Source organism: Coregonus clupeaformis, chromosome 26 (assembly GCF_020615455.1).
Source record: "Coregonus clupeaformis isolate EN_2021a chromosome 26, ASM2061545v1, whole genome shotgun sequence".
NCBI classification, from domain to species: domain Eukaryota; kingdom Metazoa; phylum Chordata; class Actinopteri; order Salmoniformes; family Salmonidae; genus Coregonus; species Coregonus clupeaformis.
The window spans coordinates 27,524,376-27,548,289 of NC_059217.1; the positions used below are offsets into that span (position 1 = coordinate 27,524,376).

The 23,914-nt window shown below is 40.8% G+C and overlaps 1 protein-coding gene across 1 annotated transcript; it reads right to left on the reverse strand.

Moving 5' to 3' along the window:
- Positions 1-505: 505 nt before the first annotated feature.
- On the reverse strand, positions 506-20,945 carry LOC121539885 (protein-glutamine gamma-glutamyltransferase K-like). The gene is made up of 14 exons (XM_041848531.2): positions 20,795-20,945; positions 11,897-12,177; positions 7,835-8,026; positions 5,388-5,639; positions 4,735-4,853; positions 4,498-4,605; positions 4,164-4,341; positions 3,905-4,043; positions 3,568-3,760; positions 3,283-3,436; positions 2,851-3,135; positions 2,575-2,735; positions 2,287-2,423; positions 506-1,649 (listed from the first exon to the last, which is right to left on the reverse strand). The coding sequence occupies exons 2-14, from the start codon at positions 12,174-12,176 to the stop codon at positions 1,505-1,507; spliced, it is 2,343 nt and encodes a 780-aa protein (XP_041704465.1). The 5' UTR covers position 12,177; positions 20,795-20,945; the 3' UTR covers positions 506-1,504.
- Between the last annotated feature and the right edge of the window lie 2,969 nt (positions 20,946-23,914).

Here is a 23,914-nt window from a genome sequence, read left to right on the forward strand (position 1 = left end):
CAAACACATTAAGAAGGAAATAAATTCCACAAATTAACTTTTAAGAAGGCACACAGTTAATTGAAATGCATTCCAGGTGACTACCTCATGAAGCTGGTTGAGAGAATGCCAAGAGTGTGCAAAGCTGTCATCAAGCCAAACGGTGGCTACTTTGAAGAATCTCAAATATAAAATACATTTTGATTTGTTTAACACTTTTTTGGTTTCTACATGATTCCATATGTGTTATTTCATAGTTTTGATGTCTTCACTATTATTTTACAACGTAGAAAATAATAAAAATAAAGAAAAATCCTTGAATGAGTAGGTGTGTCAACTTTTAACTGGTACTGTATGTGTATGAGGGAGTGGTTTGTGTGTGTTCATAATTTTCATGATGTCAAACTGAACACTTACATCATTAAAATATCAACTATTTCATAACATGTACTCCCTCGCTCGCTCTCTCTCTCTCAAACACACACACACACACACACACACACACACACAGAATAAGGACAAAGTATTGAAGTGAAATTAATTTACTCACATAGTATAAAAATTAAATAGCACAGAAATATAATAAACTATTAAAGCATTTACAGATTCTATGCTGTTTGTGAAAAATAAGCATGTGTGTAGCTGCCATTTCATAATTTTGTCATAAACCACTACCTTGGGTGCTTAATTTAGTTCAGAGCTAATTGTGTAGTTAATATTGAGCTGATATTTAGAAGTGCAAAATAACAGCACATCTGATGTTAATACAAAACCTGGATCCAAAAAGCATGGGATGGAGCAGATTTAACTTGACTTCCTAATACTGACTTGTTCATCCAGTTCACATAGAAAGACTTTTAGACATTCACACCACAAGTAGTGCATAAGCATGGATATGTGTTTGAAATAACTGATCTCTTCAAATCCATAACAATGTTTATAAGTTAATAACACCATAGTATTAGATAATTGTACAGTGTAAGTTAACACATACCCCTTTTAATAAGTGTTAGAAAAATAACAGCTGAGATAAATCTGGTGGTGTCAAAGATGTGTATATATATATATATGTTCTGCCAATGCTCTGCCAATATAACAAGCCACACATTCTGTATACAGTATTATTGCTGTACTGTACAGTATGCTGAACAAACGTTGTTCCCATGTGTCATATAACTAACTGGTGCTCTGTTCAGTAGGTATGCTTCAGGTCCTAATATTACTCTTGTAAGGGCTGCAATCATTTGTTTAGGCACTTTTCAAGGCACATTATACAGGTCCAGTCTGATATTGAGAGGGGGGAATGGAAAAATGTGTAACAATATGACTATTGAAAATGCTTGTCTTGCATGGTGTATGGTTTTCCTGTATCTCAAGCTTAAACTGTACTTTCGAACATCATAATGGACTCAACAGCAACACCAGTGTTAGGGGGGAGAGGGAGGGAGATGATTTCTGCTAACCTCCGTAGTGATTATGCCTCAATAGTCAAGCAGACCAAGAGAGGTCTATGGTGTCCGAAGACTTATATCTCCTTCACGTTGATGTCAGCAACACCATGAACCTGTGTGAGCTGTTTACAGTCCAGTGAAGCCAACAGTTTCCTGGGTCCAGGCAGGCTGGGGACAAAGACCTCCGTCTGAACCACAGAGGAGTGACTGGCCACGTCACTGAGAGAGGAGATGAGAGAGACACTTAGAACTGTGCTTGTTCATAACATGAAGGAAGATTGACTACATGAACCACAGAGAGTATAGTGAAATACAGACTGATGCTGTGTTCAGATGAACTCATAGGCATGTTTAGTTGATGTTACAGTCAGGGTTGGGGTCAATTTCACAAATTACATTCTAATTAAATTCTCTCTCCCTGTAAATTCCATTTAATTCAATTCAAATTCCAGGTCAGTCTTTGAATTCAGAGATGATTAAATTCCTCTGAATTCCAATGTTAGGTAAATTCCCAAAATGTAATTCCCAATTCAATATTATCCCCAACAATTCCACAAATTTCAATTTGAATTCAATTCCCTCAGGCTTTCAGGCTGATCATGTCCCACTTCAGACACCCTAGCTATACTGGAAATATAGGAATACAGGTTTAAATGATAAAAAACTAATCCTACAGTAAATGTGTTGATACTATGTGCATTAATTCCCTTAACTGGGAAATGTAAATATCTAGCGTTCCAATTAAATTAAATTGGATTTGACCACAACCCTGGTCACAGGACATTTGTATATGCCCATGTGATGAATGGAGTGACAAAGAGATATGGCAAGCAGAATGTATGTGAACATTTCTCACCCAACAGCGATCTGTCGAACACTCTGCAGGCCCAGCCCCTCCACACGGAACACCACTCCTTTCAGTGTGCATGGCAGAGGGTTGGTGAAGGAGATCTCAGCCGCCATCTTTTTACCCACCACAGCCTCCCCTACCGGCTAGGAGGGACAAGTATAGGGAAACCTTATCATTACAGAACATCTCTGGATTATGTTGACAACAGACAATATTCAGATGGGCAGACAGACACACAGATAGATGCTGTGGATAAGATTTATGGATATATTAATTCATTCTGTTTCTGCTTACCTTAATGATGAGGTCAGGGGTGCGGAGGCGGAAGCTGAACTGAGTGGCCAGAACCTGCTGTGTCTCACTGACCCTGCCCGACAGGGTCAGCATCAGAGCAGCCTGGTCCACCAGCTGGTCCTGGTAGTGCTGGTACTGAAGGATCCACTCCAGGGTCTTCACTGTTAGGAGAGGGGGGCAGGATTAGGGATGAGAAAAACCTGGGCATGCAATGAATAACACTGTCTGACTGAACGTCACTGATATATATAACACAAGACATTCCCAGTAGCTCACCTTCATTTGGTAGCAGCTCCACAGGAATTTGGTCCTTCTTGACAGTAGCCTTGAGCACACCAGTGTAGTACATGACTGCCACCTGGCTGTGGAGGTTGATAGTGCGTGGTAGAGAACTAGCGTTGCGCATGACGATGGACAGTTCTGCATCTCCCCCCATGCGTGGCCCCTCCCCATCCATGGTCACTTCTATGGATACATCCTGAGCGATGGGAGAGGAGTAGGTATCTGGTTTGGAGCCATAGCGACTGGCAGTCTCCACAGCGATGCGTTCCTCCTCTGTGCCTGGAGAGAATAACAATAAGAATGAATTAAATAGATATTAACCACTGGGTGCTTATACAGGAGTCTGCTTTTATAGGTATGCAATAAAACTATGATATGCAATGCTACCCAGTGTTGGTTAATGTTTGCACAGCTATGTGAAGCTACCTTCTGGGTACTTGTAAAGGTGTGTGATATCGTTGCGTTCGTCAGAGCCCACGGCCTTGGTGCTGATACAGTGGCCCACTGCGTTCTTCTCACTGTGGATCTGGGTGAAGGTGCCATTCAGGTTCCTCTGCCAGTAGATCTTATCACTGTTCACCTACAGTACAGGTACAGCAGAGAGCGAGAGATGGAGATGGTTGAGATGGAAGACATCTGAGACTAGGGGCAAGTGAGGTCATCACTGTGCATCTGAGAGAAAGGAAGGGGGAAGACACATTAGAGACCCACCTCGGCAAAGACGAATGGTGAGTCATGTTTCAGGAACACTTGTCCGTTACGGATGGCATTGACGGAGGCGGGGCCACAGCAGTAGGTGCCCAGGCTGGTCTCCTGGGGGGTGGAGTCTACTACCTGCCAGCCGCCATAACCTGGTGGCAAGTCTGGACGAGCCATCCAACAGTCGTTCCACACATGGAAGTTCCTAAAGCAGGAATGGGTTATAACATAGATGTAATCTAGTAAATGCACATTGTATTTACATAAGTGGTGTGTGATGACATGACTAAGATGATGTAGTACTGAATGAGATACCATGAGTCAGAGAGTATGACTGTATTCTACTCACCACATTGAGTCAGAGTTGAGGTGATCTATAGACTCCAACTTCTCATCGAAGTACATGTCTATTGTCAAGGAGCGATCTGTGTCGTGGGCGGAGTTGAAGTTGGACACACTACGGGAGGGAATGCCCAAACACCTCAACACTGGAAGAGATTGGAGGGTGAGAGGTTAGGGGTCAATGCATAGCAGCATGGCACTCAAGTTTCCCTCAGATAAGTCCTTTGATTTAACCAAAGACATAAAAACACACAAACACTGCTAACCTGTGGTGGTGACCCCAGAGAAGATCCAGCACTGGCCATATCTGACCGGTGTGCCTCCGTCCTTATGGTACTTCTTCAGGATGTCCACACTGCCACTCCAGGCTGTAGGGGAAGTCCCGCCCACATAGTTCCCTGACCAGTTCCCCTCCAGGACCCCCCCGTCATCTGGGGAGTTGATCTGGGATAAAGGAGAGGACGGGTTCACTTTGGATTCAGTTTAGAGTCGGAATAATGAGGTGCCAGTTTGGTTGGACATTGGTTGGGCTTAGGTGAGGTTAGAGGTGATATTGTGAGGTTTTAAAGTGTATGCCCTGTGTTTGCGAGGAGGACTCACCATGGCTGATATGACTCGTACCACGTTGACAGAGTCTCCCCAGCCTGAAGGGGGCGTCGCACTCTTCTCCAAAACATAAAGACAGGCATCCAGGATCCCCTTATCAAACTGAGAAATAGAGAGGTAGAGATGGAAGGAGAGAGAGAAGCAGGGGCAATGATAGAAATAAGTTAGTTAGGTCTGTCCTACTCAGGCCATTTTCCCATCAACTGACTGACAATCTTCATGTTCCTTCACCTGTCCATAGTTCCACGTTCTTGAACCAATTTGATTCTCTGTGCCATAGTAGAGCCTTCCAACATCATTCAGGATATACTCGTTCTTCTCATCGCTATCGTCCATGTACACTGTGTCATCTGACGGAGAGGGAGAGAGAGGTTAGATCCAGTTGTTCAAAAGGAAAACAATTCCAATGTGTGATGTCATCAGCCTGAAATGAGGGTGAAGACTATGGAGAGTCTCTGAGCTTACACTCTTAGAAAATAAACGGTGAATCTAAAAGAAGAATAGAATCTAAAATCTAAAAAGGTTATTCGGCTGTCCCCATAGGAGAACCCTTTGAATAACTAGTTTTGGTTCCAGGTAGAACCTTTTTGGTCCAGGTAGAACCCCTTTGAGGTCCATGTAGAATCATTTCGACAGAGGGTTCTATCTGGAACTAAAAAGGGTTCTCCTATGGGGACAGCCGATGAACCCTTTTGGAACCCTTTTTTCTAAGAGTGTAGGGTTGGCTGAGGACAGGGACAAGCTCTCTTTGTATTGACTAATGTACTTATTCCTTCTCTCTCTCTCTCTCTCTCTCTCTCTCTCTCTCTCTCTCTCTCTCTCTCTCTCTCTCTCTCTCTCTCTCTCTCTCTCTCTCTCTCTCTCTCTCTCTCTCTCTCTCTCACCTTCACACCAGGGGTTAAACAGCATGCAGATGTCATTCCCAGGGTCATGTGTAGATGTGGCCTCCCCCTTCGGGCTTTGCGTTGCCACGGTGAGCTGATATCGGCCAATCACGGCTGTGGGCAGGGAGTTGACGGACAGCTTGAGCCTATTGCCGTCCCGTTGCACAATCTTGGCCTCCCAACGGTCATCCTCCAGCTCCTCAACCAATGGGATGATGACATGGGTGCCCTTTGCCACTGTAGGCAAGGGTCCTATCCCAGACAGACACACACAAATATTATTCAGTATCATAAGAACAAAATATGGTGAAATTCTGTCTTGCAATTTCTCTTACTCCTATTTTAGCTGCATTTTTTCATTTATTGCTGTCAGGAAAAACATAAGATGAAGTTTCTTTGTTGGCAGCACTGCTGATGTCGCTCTTGCTGCTGGTGACTCTCAGATCCACCTCTACGCAGACGACACCATTTTGTATACATCTGGCCCTTCATTGGACACTGTGTTAACAAACCTCCAAACGAGCTTCAATGCCATACAACACTCCTTCAGTAGCCTCCAACTGCTCTTAAACACTAGTAAAACTAAATGCATGCTTTTCAATCGAACGCTGCTGGCACCCGCCCACCCGACTAGAATCACCACTCTCGACGGGTCTGACCTAGAGTATGTGGACAACTACAAATACCTAGGTGTCTGGTTAGACTGTAAACTCAACTTCCAGACTCACATAAAGAATCTCCAATCCAAAGTTAAATCTAGAATCGGCTTCCTATTTCGCAACAAAGCCTCCTTCACTCATGCTGCCAAAAATGCCCTCGTAAAACTGACTATCCTACCGATCCTTGACTTCGGCGATGTCATTTACAAAATAGCCTCCAACACTCTACTCAGCAAATTGGATGTAGTCTATCACAGTGCCATCCGTTTTGTCTCCAAAGCCCCATACACTACCCACCACTGTGACCTGTACGCTCTTGTTGGCTGGTCCTCACTACATGTTCGTCGTCAAACCCACTGGCTCCAGGCCATCTATAAATCACTGCTAGGCAAATCCCCGCCTTATTTTAGCTCATTGGTCACCATAGCAGCACCCACCCGTAGTCTGCGCTCCAGCAGGTATATCTCACTGGTCATTCCCAAAGCCAACACCTCCTTTGGCCGCCATTCCTTCCAGTTCTCTGCTGCCAATGACTGGAACGAATTGCAAAAATCTCTGAAGCTGGAGACTCTTATCTCCCTCAATAACTTTAAGCATCAGTTGTCAGAGCACCTTACCGATCACTGCACCTGTACACAGCCCATCTGAAATTAGCCCACCCAAATACCTCATCCCTATATTGTTATTTATTTTGCTCTTTTGCACCCCAGTATCTCTATTTGCACACAATCTCTTGCCCATCTAGCATTCCAGTGTTAATACTATTGTAATTATTTTGCACTATAGCCTATTTATTGCCTTACCTCCATAACTTGCTACATTTGCACACACTGTATATATATTTTCTGTTGTATTTTTGACTTTATGTTTTTTACCCCATATGTAACTCTGTGTTGTTTTTATTGCACTGCTTTGCTTTATCTTGGCCAGGTCGCAGTTGTAAATGAGAACCTGTTCTCAACTGGCTTACCTGGTTAAATAAAGGTTAAATAAAAAAAAGTAAAAATTAAAAATAAACAGGTATTTCATTTGGTAATAAAACTTGTCACACACATATGTTGCCTCATGTTGCCAGATTGGTGACCACACCCAAGGTGTTAACAGGGTGTGTTTGCGAAAACAAGCAGAGCAACATTCTCATCCTCAAACACACACCACACACACACATCTACAATCCACCTGCAGTACACTCATTCTGAAGATCCATAGAGTATCTGTCCTGCATGTTGCTGTTCTATAAATACCAGCATGGCTCAGATGGTGATTTGCTGTTTGTCTGTTAATACACTGGCTTCCACCCAGCAAGATAAGACACATCTCCTCATATAGTACACACTCATATTCAATGAATCTCTAAGATAAATATTACAATCTAGAAGCTGAAAGGGCATGGTGAAATTAGTTGGTGGGTTGGTTGGTGGCGAAGCTGTTTATGGTAGGAGTGAATTGTCAGTGGAAAGAGGGGATTTGGGCAGGACTGTGAGAGTGGCAGGCTCCTGTAAAACACTGGAGGCTTGCCACAAACCACACCAAAACATGGTGCAGGCACAGGGCCGTTCCAAGACACAAGCACACACAAACACTTTAACACTGACACACACGCAAACTCATGCCTGTAAACAAAAACACACAACCACTTAGTTACTCAGTCAGTTCCCATGATTGGTTACAAAGGGCTTACTGTTATCATGTGCACTTGTTAGCCCTATGGCTTCGAATCAGGTGGACAGGGTAGGCCGTTTTTGAGTCATTGTAACCATTCATGATTCAGCAGAATGTCTCACTGACCTGTCCTAAGCTCCAGGTGGAGTCTGTCCGTGTTGGGATTGTAAGGTCGTGAGAGGTCAAGCCACATCATGAAGATCTGACCCCTGCGGATGATGAGGTCATCACCGTAGTAACGGTCTGTGTGATGCTCCATGCGGTTCTGACCTTTCTTGGTTTTCATCAGGTCTATCGACCTCACCCTCAACAAAATCTCTGAGACAACAGGGAGAGAGGGAAGGTCATATTAAAGTCAACCATTCTGTCAAAAATGTCACAATTGTCTTGCGTAGTAACAATGAAGTACAGTGCTCACATTTTGCTGCCTTGAAATGAAATATAAATTTTTAAAAAATTACAGATCTACACAACCTACTCCACATTTTTTAAGTGAAAGAAAATGATCTAAAATGTTCCAAATGAATAATACATGTAAAAAGAATACGAAGATGTCATGATTGCGTATGTCTTCACACCCCAGAGTTAATACACTGAACAAAAATATAGTTATATATAGAGTTACAGTTCATATAAGGAAATCAGTCAATTGAATGAAATAAATTGGGCCCTAATCTATGGATTTCACATCACTGGGAATACAGATATGCATCTGTTGGTCACAGATACCTTAAAAAAAAGGTAGGGGCATGGATCAGAAAACCAGTCAGTATCTGGTGTGACCATTTGCCTCATGCAGTGAGACACATCTCCTTCGCATAGAGTTGATCAGGCTGTTGATTGTGGCCTGTGGAATGTTGTCCCACTCCTCTTCAATGGCTGTGCGAAGTTGCTGAATATTGGTGGGAAATGGAACCCGCTGTCGTACACGTCGATCCAGAACATCCCAAACATGCTCAATGAATGGCACGACAATGAGCTTTAGGATCTCGTCACGGTATCTCTGTGCATTGATATTGCCATTGATAAAATGCAATTATGTTCTTTGTCCGTAGTGTATGCCTGCCCATGCTTTAACCCCACCGCCACCATGGGGCACTCTGTTCACAATGTTGACATCAGCAAACCGCTCGCCCACATGACGGCATACAATTGAAACCAGAATTCATCCGCGAAGAGCACACTTCTCCAGCGTGCCAGTGGCCATCAAAGGTGAGCATTTTCCCACTGAAGTCGGTTACGATGCCGGACTACAGTCAGGTCAAGACCCTGGTGAGGACAATGAGCACGCAGATTAGCTTCCCTGAGCTGGTTTCTGACAGTTTGTGCAGTAATTCTTTGGTTGTGCAAACCCACAGTTTCATCACCGGTCCTGGTGGCTTGTCTCAGACCATCCCGCAGGTGAAGAAGCTGGATGTGGAGGTCCTGGGCTGGCGTGGTTACACGTGGTCTGTGGTTGTGAGGCCGGTTGGACGTACTGCCAAATTCTCTAAAACAACGTATGGTAGAGAAACTAACATTGAATTCTCAGGCAAAATCTCTGGTGGACATTCCTGCAGTCAGCATGTCAATTGCACACTCCCTCAAAACTTGAGACATCTGTGGTATTGTGTTGTGTGACAAAACTGCACATTTTAGAGTGGCCCAACGTGCACTTGTGCAATGATCATGCTGTTTAATCAGCTTCTTGATATGCCACACCTGTCAGGTGGATGGATTATCTTGGCAAAGGAGAAATGCTCACTAACAGGGATGTAATCAAATGTATGCACAAACTTTGAGAGAAATAAGCTTTTTGTATGTATGGTTTCACATGACATGTTGCGTTTATATTTTTGTTTAGTATCCTTGGTGGAAGCACCTTTGCCAGCCATTACAGCTGTAAATCATTTTGAATAAGATTCTACCAACTTTGCACAACTGTTAGGTCAACATATGTCCATTGTTTTTGTCACAATTGCTCAAGCTCAGTAAATTTGGTTGAGAATAATTCAAGGACATCAATATTCAAACCGTGTCTCTGATTTTCAAGCTAATTTAAGTCAGGAATGAGACTGGACCACTCAGGGACACTCAAAACCTATTGGAAAGCCATTCTGGTGTGTCTTTGGTATTAAAATGTGAGTAATTGTCCCACTGAAAAAGAAAACTCTATCCCAGGGTTATGTTTTCAGTAGACTGTGGCGAGTTTTCCTCTAACTTTTTACCTGGGCTTAGCTCCTTTCATATTTATTTTTGATCCTGACAAACTCCCAAGTCCCTGCCGGTGACAAGCATACCGGTTACATGATGGTGCCACCACAATACTTGAAAATACAGAGGCTTTTACTCTGTATTGTGTTGTATTGAATTTGATCCAAACCTGTATTTTTTATTTAGGCCAAAAAGTACATTTCTTTGCCGTATTGTCTTGCAGAATTACTTAATGGCCTTGTTGCAAGCAGAATGGATGATTTGGGGTGGATTTTTTAACACAGGATTCCTTCTTTTCACTTTGTCATGCAGGCCAGTAATTTGGACCCTTACAGAAAAACCACATGATTTCACACGTGGAAAATCACATGATTCCACATGAAATGTCATGTGAAATCATGTGAAAACATGTATTTTTGGAACACTTCACATGTGATCACGTTTTCACATGTGTAGTTTCATGTTATCACATGTTGCTTTACATGTTGTCACATGCTATCATATTAACCTCTGCGGTATCGGTGTCCTGCGTATGGGACGGTTGAGCTAACGTGCGCTAATGTGATTAGCATGACTGTGGTAAGTAACAGCAAACTTTCCAGGACATAGACATGTCTTATATTGGCAGAAAGCTTACATTATTGTTAATCTAACTGCACTGTAGTAGCTATTACAGTGAAATAATACCATGCTATTGTTTGAGGAGAGTGCACAACAAAAACAAAATGTATCACGGCAACTGGTTTGATACATTCACCTCTGAAGGTAAATAATGTACTTACATTCAGTAATCTTGCTCTGATTTGTCATCCTGAGGGTCCCAGAGATAAAATGTAGCATAGTTTTGTTTGATAAAATCAATTTTTATATTCAAATGTAGGAACTGGGTTCTATAGTTTGAACTCTTGCTGTCTCTGGCTCCACACGCACCCCGCAAGGCCATCTAGATGTGTGAAAGTTATTGTATAAGCTAATGATCAATCATGTATGACATTCCTGGGAGTGTGTAAACTTACATTTTGTATTACCATATCATTTTTGTATGTTCTCTATAGTTATGTACTTGAAAATGTATCAATTGACCATTTTGGCACATTTGGGAAGACTTGATACAAAATAGTCCAGTATTGCAACGCTTCAGTGGATTAATCTGAAACGTTGTACACACACTGCTGCCATCTAGTGGTCAATATCTAAATTGCGCCTAAACTGCAATATTATATTGTGGCCTTTCTCTTGCATTTCAAAGATGATTAAAAATATATATATATTTTACCAGATCTAATGTGTTATATTATCCTACATTAATTTCACATTTCCACAAACTTCAAAGTGTTTCCTTTCAAATGGTATCAAGAATATCCATATCCTTGCTTCAGGTCCTGAGCTACAGGCAGTTCGATTTGGGTATGTCATTTTAGGCGAAAATTTAAAAAAAGGGTCCGATCCTTAAGAGGTTAACTTCACATAAGATCACAGATCACGTGTTTATTCCATAAGGGGAGTGAATGCAATGTTGTTAATCCTCTGTATTTTCAATTAGTGTGGTGGCAGAATCATGTTATGGGCATAATCCAAAATAAATATGAATGGAGAAAAGCACATGTAAAAATTAAACAAATATTCAGTCTTCTAAAAACCTAACCCTGGGAAAGAGTTTTATTTTTAAAGGGACAGTTACACAAATGTTAATGACAAATAGACACCTAAATGGATTTCCAAGAGGTGGAGAGTGTTCCTGAATGGTCCAGTCTCAGTCCTGGGGTGTGAAGACATACGCAATCAATACATCTTCATTTTTTATTAATTCAGAAGGTTTTTGACTATTTTTCTTTCACTTTGAAAATGTGGATTAGGTTGTGTAGATAGGTAGGAAGGAAATCCAATTGAAGCCCTTTTTAGATTTAATTTTAAGGCAGCAAAATGTAAAGACTGTGCAAGGGGTGTGTAGACTTTCACTAGCGGCTGTATGGTATTTTTAAAAGTGTAAATTACCTTCAAGCTTACTTCCATTAGTGACTGGCTTGTCATCATTCCCAACAAGGTTGTCTACATCAACAATCCCTGTGACGACCTTATCTGTGATGTCATCATCATCGCTCTGTCTTTGACAGCAACAAGGACAGATCTTACGTAACCATTGTCGACACCCCCCTTCCTCTGTGTTCTCCTCTGGCTCCTCCTTCCCAGGCTCATCTTTCCCCAATCCCAGTGTGACTGATGGGAAGCGACCAACTGTAGACGTGTGTCTGACTGACGGTGTTTCGACAGGCATCCTGAGAATCAAAAGAAAACAGAGAGGGGCATGTATTGTTGTCACTTTGCTTGTGCTTAGAACTCTATCCTCATTCCAGATCCATCCGATAACATTTTGAACAGCTGTCATTATAATTGGCCAGTGTCCATCACAAATCAAATGTAGTCCTCTCATCTAATGAGTGAATTAAAGCTATGGTATACTCATTACTTGTGATCATATCAAGATATTAATACCACTCCTAAATTATGTGTCCAGTCTCTCCCATAAACTCCTCTTCTTCCACTCTCTTTCATCCAACTCCTTTATATTTAACCCCCTGTAAAGTGTTGGTCCCATGTTTCATGAGCTGAAATAAAATATCCCAGATATTTTCCAGAAGCACAAAAAGCTTATTTCTCTCAAAGTTTGTGCACAAATTTGTTTATATCCCAGTTAATGAGCATTTCTCCTTAGCCAAGATAATCCATCTACCTGACAGGTGTTGTATATCAAGAAGCTGATTAAACAGCATGATCATTACACAGGTGCACCTTGTGCTGGGGACAATAAAAGGCCACTCTAAAATGTGCAGTTTTGTCACACAACACAATTACAGAGATGTCTCAAGTTTTGAGGGAGCGTGCAATTGGCATGCTGACTGCAGGAATGTCCACCAGAGCTGTTGCCAGAGAATTGCCGCCTCCAACGTCGTTTTAGAGAATTTGGCAGTATGTCCAACCAGCCTCACAACCGCAAACCACATGTAACCTCGCCAGCCCAGGACCTTCACATCCCAGGCTTCTTCACCTGCAGGATCGTCTGAAACCAGCCACACGGATAGCTGATGAATCTGAGGAGTATTTCTGTCTGTAATAAAGCCCTTTTGTGGAGAATAACTCATTCTGATTGGCTCCGCAGTGGGTGGGCCTGGCTCCCAAGTGGGTGGGCCTATGCCCTCCCAGGGCCACCCATGGCTGCGCCCCTGCCCAGTCATATGAAATCCATAGATTAGGGCCTAATTTATTGATTTCAATTGACTGATATCCTTATATGAACTGTAACTCAGTAAAATCGTTGGAATTGTTGCATGTTGCGTTTATATTTTTGTGCAGTATATTATGATCACTCTATTGAAAGATGGGACTCTCATGAACACGATGGTGTCGTTTTGTTCTAGGATGCCCACAAGCCTCAAGACTCATCTGAAGGTCCCGGTACCAGTTTAAAAAAGGAATGGAAGTATATATGGAGATACTTTAGTGCCTAAATTAAGGGGATAATTACAGTTGAAGTCGGAAGTTTACATACACTTAGGTTGGAGTCATTAAAACTCGTTCTTCAACCACTCCTCAAATTTCTTGTTAACAAACTATACTTTTGGCAAGTCGGTTAGGACATCTACTTTGTGCATGACACAAGTAATTTTTCCAACAATTGTTTACAGACAGATTATTTCACTTATAATTCACTGTATCACAATTCCAGTGGGTCAGAAGTTTACATCCTCTAAGTTGACTGTGCCTTTAAACAGCTTGGAAAATTCCAGAAAATGATGTCATGGCTTTAGAAGCTTCTGATAGGCTAATTGACATCATTTGTGTCAATTGGAGGTGTACCTGTGGATGTATTTCAAGGCCTACCTTCAAACTCAGTGCCTCTTTGCTTGACATCATGTGAAAATGAAAAGAAATCAGCTAAGATCTCAGAAAAAAATTTGTAGACCTCCACAAGTCTGGTTCATCCTTGAGAGCAATTTCCAAACACCTGAAGGTACCACATTCATCTGTACAAACAATAGTACGCAAGTATAAACACCATGGGACCACACAGCCGTCATACCGCTCAGGAAGGAGACGCGTTCTGTCTCCTAGAGATGAACGTACTTTGGTGCGAAAAGTGCAAATCAATCCAAGAACAACAGCAAAGGACCTTGTGAAGATGCTGGAGGAAACAGGTACAAAAGTATCTATAACCACAGTAAAACGAGTCCTATATCGAAATAACCTGAAAGGCTGCTCAGCAAGGAAGAAGCCACTGCTCCAAAACCGCCATAAAAAAGCCAGACTACGGTTTGCAACTGCACATCGGGACAATGATCGTACTTTTTGGAGAAATGTCCTCTGGTCTGATGAAACACAAATAGAACTGTTTGGCAATAATGACCATCGCTACGTTTGGAGGAAAAATGGGGATGCTTGCAAGCCGAAGAACACCATCCCAACCGTGAAGCACGGGGGTGGCAGCATCATGCTGTGGGGGTGCTTTGCTGCAGGCGGGACTGGTGCACTTCACAAAATAGATGGCATCATGAGGAAGGAAAATTATGTGGATATATTGAAGCAACTTATCAAGACATCAGTCAGGAAGTTAAAGCTTGGTCGCAAATGGGTCTTCCAAATGGATAATGACCCCAAGCATACTTCCAAAGTTGTGGCAAAATGGCAACAAAGTCAAGGTATTGGAGTGGCCATCACAAAGCCCTGACATCAATCCTATAGAAAATGTGTGGGCAGAACTGAAAAAGTGTGTGCGAGCAAGGAGGCCTACAAACCTGACTCAGTTACACCAGCTCTGTCAGGAGGAATGGGCCAAAATTCACCCAACTTATTGTGGGAAGCTTGTAGAAGGCTACCCGAAACGTTTGACCCAAGTTAAACAATTTAAAGGCAATGCTACCAAATACTAATTGAGTGTATGTAAACTTCTGACCCACTGTGAATGTGATGAATGAAATAAAAGCTGAAATAAATCATTCTCTCTACTATTATTCTGACATTTCCCATTCTTAAAATAAAGTGGTGATCCTAACTGACCTAAGACAGGGAATTTGTACTAGGATTAAATGTCAGGAATTGTGAAAAACTGAGTTTAAATGTATTTGGCTAAGGTGTATGTAAACTTCCGACTTCAACTGTACATGTCTAAAAGATTAAAATAGTTTTCTGATCATTCTTATATTTATCAGATATAGGACAGACACTTCAGAACAAACTTCCTTTTGATTTTTTTTTTTTACTATCTGTTGTTCCATGTAGTGAAATTGTTATTCAATAAGTTTCTATTGGCTAATAGCAGTAATGCCAAATTCAATGTTTCATCCAATAATTGTTTAATATATTTTTTTGATACCTTAAGGGGTCTTAAAATTCAAAATCAAATAGCTAAATGATCCTTGATATGACCATTTAAAAACAATTCCATATGTTAGCTTAGGGCTTGGACTCTAGAGGTGAGTACCTTACGGGTATTGTTTTCAATTAAAGTGGTCAAAAATTTACAAAAAAAGCTTCTTAGCAAAGAGCAATTTCTCAAGCAAGAATTTTGCTAGGACTGTCTGGGAGGGGAAAACTGAAAGCTAGTTGTTATTGGCAGAGAGGTTTTAAACTCTTGATTATTGGTGTATTAACTAATGTCACCAGGTAGGCCAAAACTCCATACCACCAAAACAGGCTGAAATTTCAGGCTGTGTTTTCAAACGGCTCTTACACTAAAAGGGCATTATCATAATTTTCACAATTTCACAGTATTATTCCAACCTCATAGTGTGGAAATACACATAAAAAGCACTGGGCTTTTAAAGACGCCCGGCCACCTCATTCCTTATGTACATGCCAATGAGGAGAATCAAAGAAAGGAGTGGAGAGATTGAGGCTAAATTATAGACGGAGAGAGAAAGGAATGTTTCTTCATCATCACTGTTAAACCTAACACTTGTGACCTCAGACTTAAGAACAACCATGGGAGGGAGAGAGGGTGTAAAAACATTCCACTGACTTTGAGTTCACAATAGAAATTGCGCAACTGCTGAGATGTGTGAACAAGTGGAATAGTGGGATATAGGAACAGTCTAACTAAAATTGGAAATGCCTAAATAGTGCAAATATAACTGACACATGCTGCATACACATAAATATATGCAAATACTGTACATTCACAAACATGATATGCATGCAATACACACACACACACACACACATAAACCATCAAAGACACACGGACACACACTCGTATACAGGTAACTGCCAAGATTAAGGAAACACCAACATAAAGTGTCTTAACAGGGTGTTGGGCTACCACGAGCCAGAACAGCTTCAATGTGCCTTGGCATGTGTCTGGAACTCTATTGGAGGGATGCGACACCATTCTTCCATGAGACATTTCATCATTTAGTGTTATGTTGGTGGTGGAAAACGCTGTCTCAGGCGCCGCTCCAGAATCTCCCATAAGTGTTCAAATGGGTTGAGATCTGGTGACTTATGGTTTACATCGTTTTCATGTTCATCAAACCACTCATGAAAACATGTTTGCCAACATCTTAAACCAAGTCAGCTCTGAAAGAATATACTCCCCATCTAATCTGCCAGGAGTGAAAGTGCTGCACGTGAATGTGAGCATGTTTCAGTCTCCTGTGGGTTAGGCATGGCTAGACTGACTGATACATAATGTACACTGTTGAAGCCTGTTTCTGATACTACTGTGTTAGAGCAGTCTTCCATGACCTGAACACCTCGCCTAGTAGACTTGATTACATACAGCAGTCACTGTTGATAGGGTTTGCCCTCAGGCTTGGATACAGCTACAGTCTGTGGTGGATGTAGTGTAGTAGATGTATGTATTGATATGGTAGATGTATGTATTTAATTGAGATGAGGGTGGGACTGAAGAGGTAGGTTGAAATAGTCATACTGTATAGGTCAAGTAATGTAGGCTGGTGAGGTGTATCCGTGTGAGTGAACTCATGCCTACAAGTGCTTGAATTATTTGTGTCTTTGTTATTACTTTTCTGATATAATACTGCAGAAAACAGGCTTTTCAAATGAGGAATTAAATAAGGCAGGTCTCAAAATAACAGACCAATCCATTATAATGACACACAGGCACGAAATCATACAATAAGGACACATAAAATAATCTAGTTTATTACCACACCCTGTTATACTGTTTATTTTTTGTGTCCTTTTCCTTAGTCACACCCTTTCTGTTCTGTGAAAATCTGTCTGTCTATTCTTTGAATTACAATGTTTTTCAATGTAGACGAATACATTTGTTATAACATTGCTGGTCTATTTGACACTGTTTAACTGTTTGACAGCTGTTACACTTTTATTGACCTTTAAAAAAATTTACCAGGTAAATTGACTAAGAACACATTCTCATTTACAGCAATGACCTGGGGAATAGTTACAGGGAGAGAAGGGGGATGAATGAGCCAATTGGAAGCTGGGTAGGATTAGGTGGCCATGATGGTGTGAGGTCTAGATTGGCAATTTAGCCAGGACACTGGGGTTAACACCCCTACTCTTCCGATAAGTGCCATGGGATCTTTAGTGACCACAGAGAGTCAGGACACCTGTTTAATGTCCCATCCCTGGGGCATTGGGATATCCTTAGACCAGAGAAAAAAATGCCTTCTACTGGCCCTCCAACACCACTTCCAGCAGCATCTGGTCTCTCATCCAGGGACTGACCAAGACCGACCCTGCTTAGCTTCAGCCAGCGGTAGGATGCAGGGTCACTAATTGATTGGCCAAACAAATTAGTTCAAGGGTGTTTGTTACTTTGTCAGCAGCCAATCACGTGTGAACCCTGACCAAAGACATGGGGTGCGTTCAACAACCAATGGGCTAATCCTGACGGTTCACGCTGGGTTCTAAAAAAGTGTCTTAACTGTCAACAGAAATGATGCCGCTGATGGAAGTGGAGTCACCGCCTAGTTCACGCTGCAGTGCTTAATAAACAAAGGAATGTTTGGCTGGAAAGAGGGGCCAAGCACCAAGAGTTATGACAATATTCACCATCTACATGGGATGTGTGAATTGCAGGCTATTACCACGTTCCATGTGCTCAGGTAGAAACCATAGCCTAGTTGATACATCAGGTATTCTGATTTGGGTGAGTCAACTTATTTGAATGACACTATTTTATATGATTTAATACATGTTATTAACAAAGTGTGCTCCGTTTGAGGACAACTTTATTACAAGAAACAAAACGTTTAATAATTTTGAGACTACAGGAAATAGGTTGACTGCTATGTTAAACAATGGCAGTCATGGCTACTTTGGTTGTCAACAGCCTTGGGCTATCGTAGTCTTTGACTGTAGAAAAACAGGAATCTCTGAAGGTTTTTTGGGGTATCTGTACTTTACTTTACTATTTATATTTTTGACTACTTTTACTTTTACTTCACTACATTCCTAAATAAAATTATCTAGTTTTTACCTCATACATTTCCCCTGAATACTTAGCAGAACAGGAAAATGGTCAAATTCACGCACTTATCAAGAAAACATCCCTGCTCATCCCTACTGCCTCTGATCTGGCGGACTCAGGAATGCTTCGTTTGTAAATTACTGTATCTCTGAGTTTTGGAGAGTGCTATCAGTAAATTTACAAAATACAATAAAATTGTGCCATCTGGTTTGCTTAATATAAGGAATTAGAAATTATTTATACTTTTATTTTTACTTTGATACTTAAGTATATTTAAAACCAAATACTTTTCGACTTTTACTCAAGTAGTATTTTACTGGGTGACTTTTGCGTCTAAATGTAAACATCTCCATCTGGCTTTTGGGGGTCACCTTATTTTTGAATTGTAAAGATGTTTTATTTATCTTTTGCAGCTGCAGAGATTTAAAACAGCCTATCACTCAAATATCGTTGCTTTAAATCAGCGCACCCGTGAGCACTCCCTCGCAGTCTTTCTCTCTCTCCATCAATTCCATTCAAATTGCATACAAAATAGATAATCATTTTCAAGATATACAGTACCAGTCAAAAGTTTGGACACACCTACTCATTCAAGGGTTTTTCTTTATTTTTACTATTTTCTACATTGTAGAATAATAGTGAAGACATCAAAACTATGAAATAACACATATGGAATCATGTAGTAACCAAAAAAGTGTTAAACAAATCCAAATATATTTTATATTTGACATTCTTCAAAGTAGCCACCGTTTGGCTTGATGACAGCTTTGCACACTCTTGGCATTCTCTCAACCAGCTTCATGAGGTAGTCACCTGGAATGCATTTCAATTAACAGGTGTGCCTTCTTAAAAGTTCATTTGTGGAATTTATTTCCTTCTTAATGCGTTTGAGCCAATCAGTTGTGTTGTGACAAGGTAGACCAAGTACATATTATGGCAAGAACAGCTCAAATAAGCAAAGAGAAACGACAGTCCATCATTACTTTAAGACATGAAGGTCAGTCAATACAGAAAATGTCAAGAACTTTGAAAGTTTCTTCAAGTGTAGTCGCAAAAACCATCAAGCGCTATGATTAAACTGGCTCTCATGAGGACCGCCACAGGAAAGGAAGACCCAGAGTTACATCTGCTACAGAGGATAAGTTCATTAGAGTTACCAGCCTCAGAAATTGGCAATTAACTGCACCTCAGATTGCAGCCCAAATAAATGCTTCACAGAGTTCAAGTAACAGACACATCTTAACATCAACTGTTCAGAGGAGACTATGTGAATCAGGCCTTCATGGTCGAATTGCTGCAAAGAAACCACTACTAAAGGACACCAATAATAAGAAGAGACTTGCTTGGGCCAAGAAACTTGAGCAATGGACAATAGATTAGCCTTATATTTAGCTAATGAATGATAGGTCATGCACAATAAGCTTCTAACTTATAGCCTCTGTCTCTTGCGCAATACGCACGCACCTGTGCTCCGCTGGCCACTCTCCTTAAAAAACACTCCTTAGCTCTTGGAGTCCATGCAGGAAAAGCTAGACTTGCTGTACATAATTTGGGCGGAATGCTATAGCAGTTATTTATTCAGACCCATAACCATTCAATCTTCAGTGAAGAGAAGTGAAAGCCATCTGCATCTAATTATAGTCTTATTTTATTCAAGCATGTCATTAGAATGATGAATATAAGGACAACGAAACGTATTTCATTTAACTGTTGAATGCGATGAAGGAATGAAGCAACAATAGAGAGATAAAGAGGAGGTAGGCTAATAATATTAGGGGAAATATTATGAAAGGTATATATGTATCAGCCTATAATTTTACAAATAGGCCTTATTATATTTCAAAATTAAAATCTAATTCGCTAGTCTATACTTGTAATTTTGTAGGCCGCATGTACTGCACCAGGATCGCATGTTCTCTCCCAGCTTTATCATGGTTTGAACGAGGTGCGTATTTCCAGTCCATATAATACAGTATAATACAATGCAGTAAAACAGTTCACACTCAAAAAGATTAGTATACTGGAGTGTTTCACTTATTTACCCATCTATGGGCTTTTATATTTTTCTGTCCTGTGTAATCATTGGCCTATATTGGATAACGGCACAATCATTTGGGCTTGGGCTCATTACATTTCTTTAATGTTGGGCTCATAAAATGTATTTAATGTATGGCTCATCAGGCTCAGGTAGCATCAGGTTTGAATTTTCTATCAAAGATCTAATCAAATCCAAACATAGTCCTATGTATATACTTTATATGCTTTTGAATGACATTTCCAATTTTGGCGGGAAATCCCGGGTTAGCCGGGAGAAAAGTGATTTATTCTCGGGAAGGAACATTTGTAAATCAACGGGAAAATATTCAATCCTAATGAGAATTAAATTAAATCAATTAATGAATCATGATGTCAATTATAGGCATTTATAGATATGCACTTACTTTGTAATCTATGTGGTGAGTTCTCCGATGGGTTAAAGTGTTTGTTGAATCACCTGGCAGCCCTTGTCTGACTGAACAGCCAGGTAAGCAGGTTCAAAATAATATTGCCCTGGTATGCGGTGCGCGTCTTCTCTTCTTCACAGAAAGTGCGGTCTTCACGCTGTGTTGAACTACTGTTAGTATATCGTCTTCGAGAGACCTTTTAAACTCAAGATTGTGAGGCAGTAGACACACCTTCCTCGCCTCCTCATAAGGGGAGGAAAAGTCATGTTTCTTTACACACAGGGAATCAATCTTGAGACTGCTCACATGAATGTAGTAGTTGAACCAGTTAGGCTTCCATACCACTGTGCTGTCTAAACAAGTCAAGACAAATTATTCCAAATTTGGTGACATAGCCCCTATCACAGGACAGTGCGATATCTTATAACTTGATGCTTCACATTTTTTGTAACTTGCATTTCACCATTATTATGTATAAATGTCAGTGAAATTAAAGCCAACTAAAAGTCTTCCCAAGGCATATGGAGAGAACATGGACTGGTTCATACATACATATGGGAGCGGTTACCCAGCATTTTCCCATATGACTGGGAATACTTTTAGTTTGCTTCATTGTACATTTTTGTGTGTAAGTGTTTTTTTTTTTTACTGATAACAAACAAAATGCAAATAATTCCAGTAGTCTGGTCCTTCTTGTTCCTCCCCTGTGTGTATGTGAAAAAAGCTACTTTACATTTTTGGGCAAGTGATCATAATCTTTGGCCAACCCAAATATACTCCTGACTTGCCCAATGGGCAAATGCCTTTCAGACCTTAAAACTGAGATCCCAAAAAGGTGAAACAGCGCCACTGGTCGTCCCAGGCACATTTGTTCTTGTTTTTGAAAAGGAGGAGATGAGCATCCAGCAACGTAATAAAAATACTCTTCTGTTTTATCGTGTGTGCAATGATGTCGGAGGGGAAAAAAACAGTGTTAGTTGTTTGAATTAAGGTATTTGTTTTTGTATTATACAATGGGTGGGTCTAATCCTGAATGCTGATTGGTTAAAATCGCATTCCAGCCGGTGTCTCTTCCACAAGTTACCACCGGCTAAGTCTATGAAGTTAAAATGCCTATTTACTGTGTTCCATCTGACTGTGCAATCCACTGTCTCATTAGACCCTGCCAAGCAATTTATAAACTTGATCTCCACTATAAAAAGCATCTAGACATTATCTCACATTTATTTTAGACTAACATTTCGTTTTCACCACAGCGGAGATTTGTATAAACCTTGCTGTCTGTCTCTCCGACATTTGCAACATTGTTTCAATACTCAAATTCGATCTCCAGCTGTCCCATAGTAATGAACGTGTTGGGAGTCAGGACAAGGCAGACAGACAGGCAGGCAGCGTTTCTCAGCCAGTCGAAATCATGAATCAGCTGGCATCATTTTTATGGATATATACAAAGAAATGTAAATTGCAAAAAGGTACAATGAAACGAAGTGCAGCTAGTTTGCAGTCTTTCCAGCTTCAGTTTGAAGTGATTGTGTTAGCTGTGTTGTTGGCTAGCTCCTCTGAACAACAGTGTCCTGACAAGTGAGCAAATGTTCGATGCCAGGTGAAATCGCTCATTGTTATGGATGTATCCAAATAAATGTCACTAGAAAACAGTTTAAACAAATGCAAATGGCTTTTCAACGTGACTGTAAATTAGCTGTAGTTGGCTAGCTAGCAAGCAAGGGATAAGAATGTTGCCAGCCAGTATGGCAATGGAACATTTAGAACAAACAAGTGGGTCGAGTCCATAGATACAGAACAAAAAGACTGAATGACAGGGTTGCATCTCTAGCAACCGAACCGATAGACCAGCCGGATTGGGTAGAAACCCTAGATTTGTGTCGGGATTATATCTTGTGGAAGGATTAAATAGTATGAACAAATTAATCAACATTTTTAATGAAAATATGTCAATCATTATTTGAATATGTTGGTAACCCGTTGTATAAAAGTGATAATGCCCTCGAAGCCAGTGTTTGTGGAGGATATATTGGCACAATTTTCTAAAAACACCCATGCCAATAGATCCTCCAACCACTGCTTCTCGAGCATTATCGCTTAAATATCGCACACTGAATTGGCAGTTTCACCACAACGGATTCCAACTTTTAAGTGATAGTTTGACATTTTGGCTAGACTTCAAGTCATTGCGCTAGTTAGCAATTGCTCCAGAAACGACCTTCAACTTCCTTCAAACTGCATGCAGAGACATAAAAATGGTATCCATGAGTACGGCTGTTGTGGTGACCATATTACCGCCACACCAACAGTCATGAGTCATGACTGCAGTAAAATTCTAAGTGACCATTGAGTCACAGTAATCTCCTTTTATGCACTCATGTGTTGGTAGTACAAAAAGTATGAAAAAATAACAAAAAAAACAAAAAAAATGTATGCACTCACTAACTGTAAGTCGCTCTGGATAAGAGCATCTGCTAAATGACTAAAATGTAAAATGTAGTACCCAACTAGCTAACGACCATCAGATTGCTAATGGCCTGGTACTCAGGGCTCTATTGTCCCTCTAACCACTCTGGCATCACTGCAAATGCAATCGAAAATCACATCAAACACATAATCAAAACAGTATCTTGTTTTTAAAACTCACCTCACTGTGATCGATCAATTTGAAGAAAGAATTCAACAACAGGTTAAACTGAGTGGAAAACATGGTCTTTATGGATGTTGTTTCAAAGACTAACAACAAAATGGACGGCGCTTTTTAAGGTGATAATTAATTCCAAACACCCATAAGCATATTAGAGCTTATGCATATATAGGCTTATATATGAGTCCAAGCCCAAAAGAAAAAAACTGAATTAAAATAATGATTGTGCTGTTATACAATACATAGCCTACCACATATTAGGCACAGCAGAAAAACATTTTCAAAAAACTGATTTAAGATGTGTTTGGTTCACAATTGACCTACCCTGGGCTCCCGAGTGGCGCAGCGGTCTAAGGCACTGCATCTTAGTGCTTGAGGTGTCAATACAGACCCCCTGGTTCGATTCCAGGCTGTATCACAACCAGCCGTGATTTGGGAGTCCCATAGGGCAGCGCACAATTGGCCCA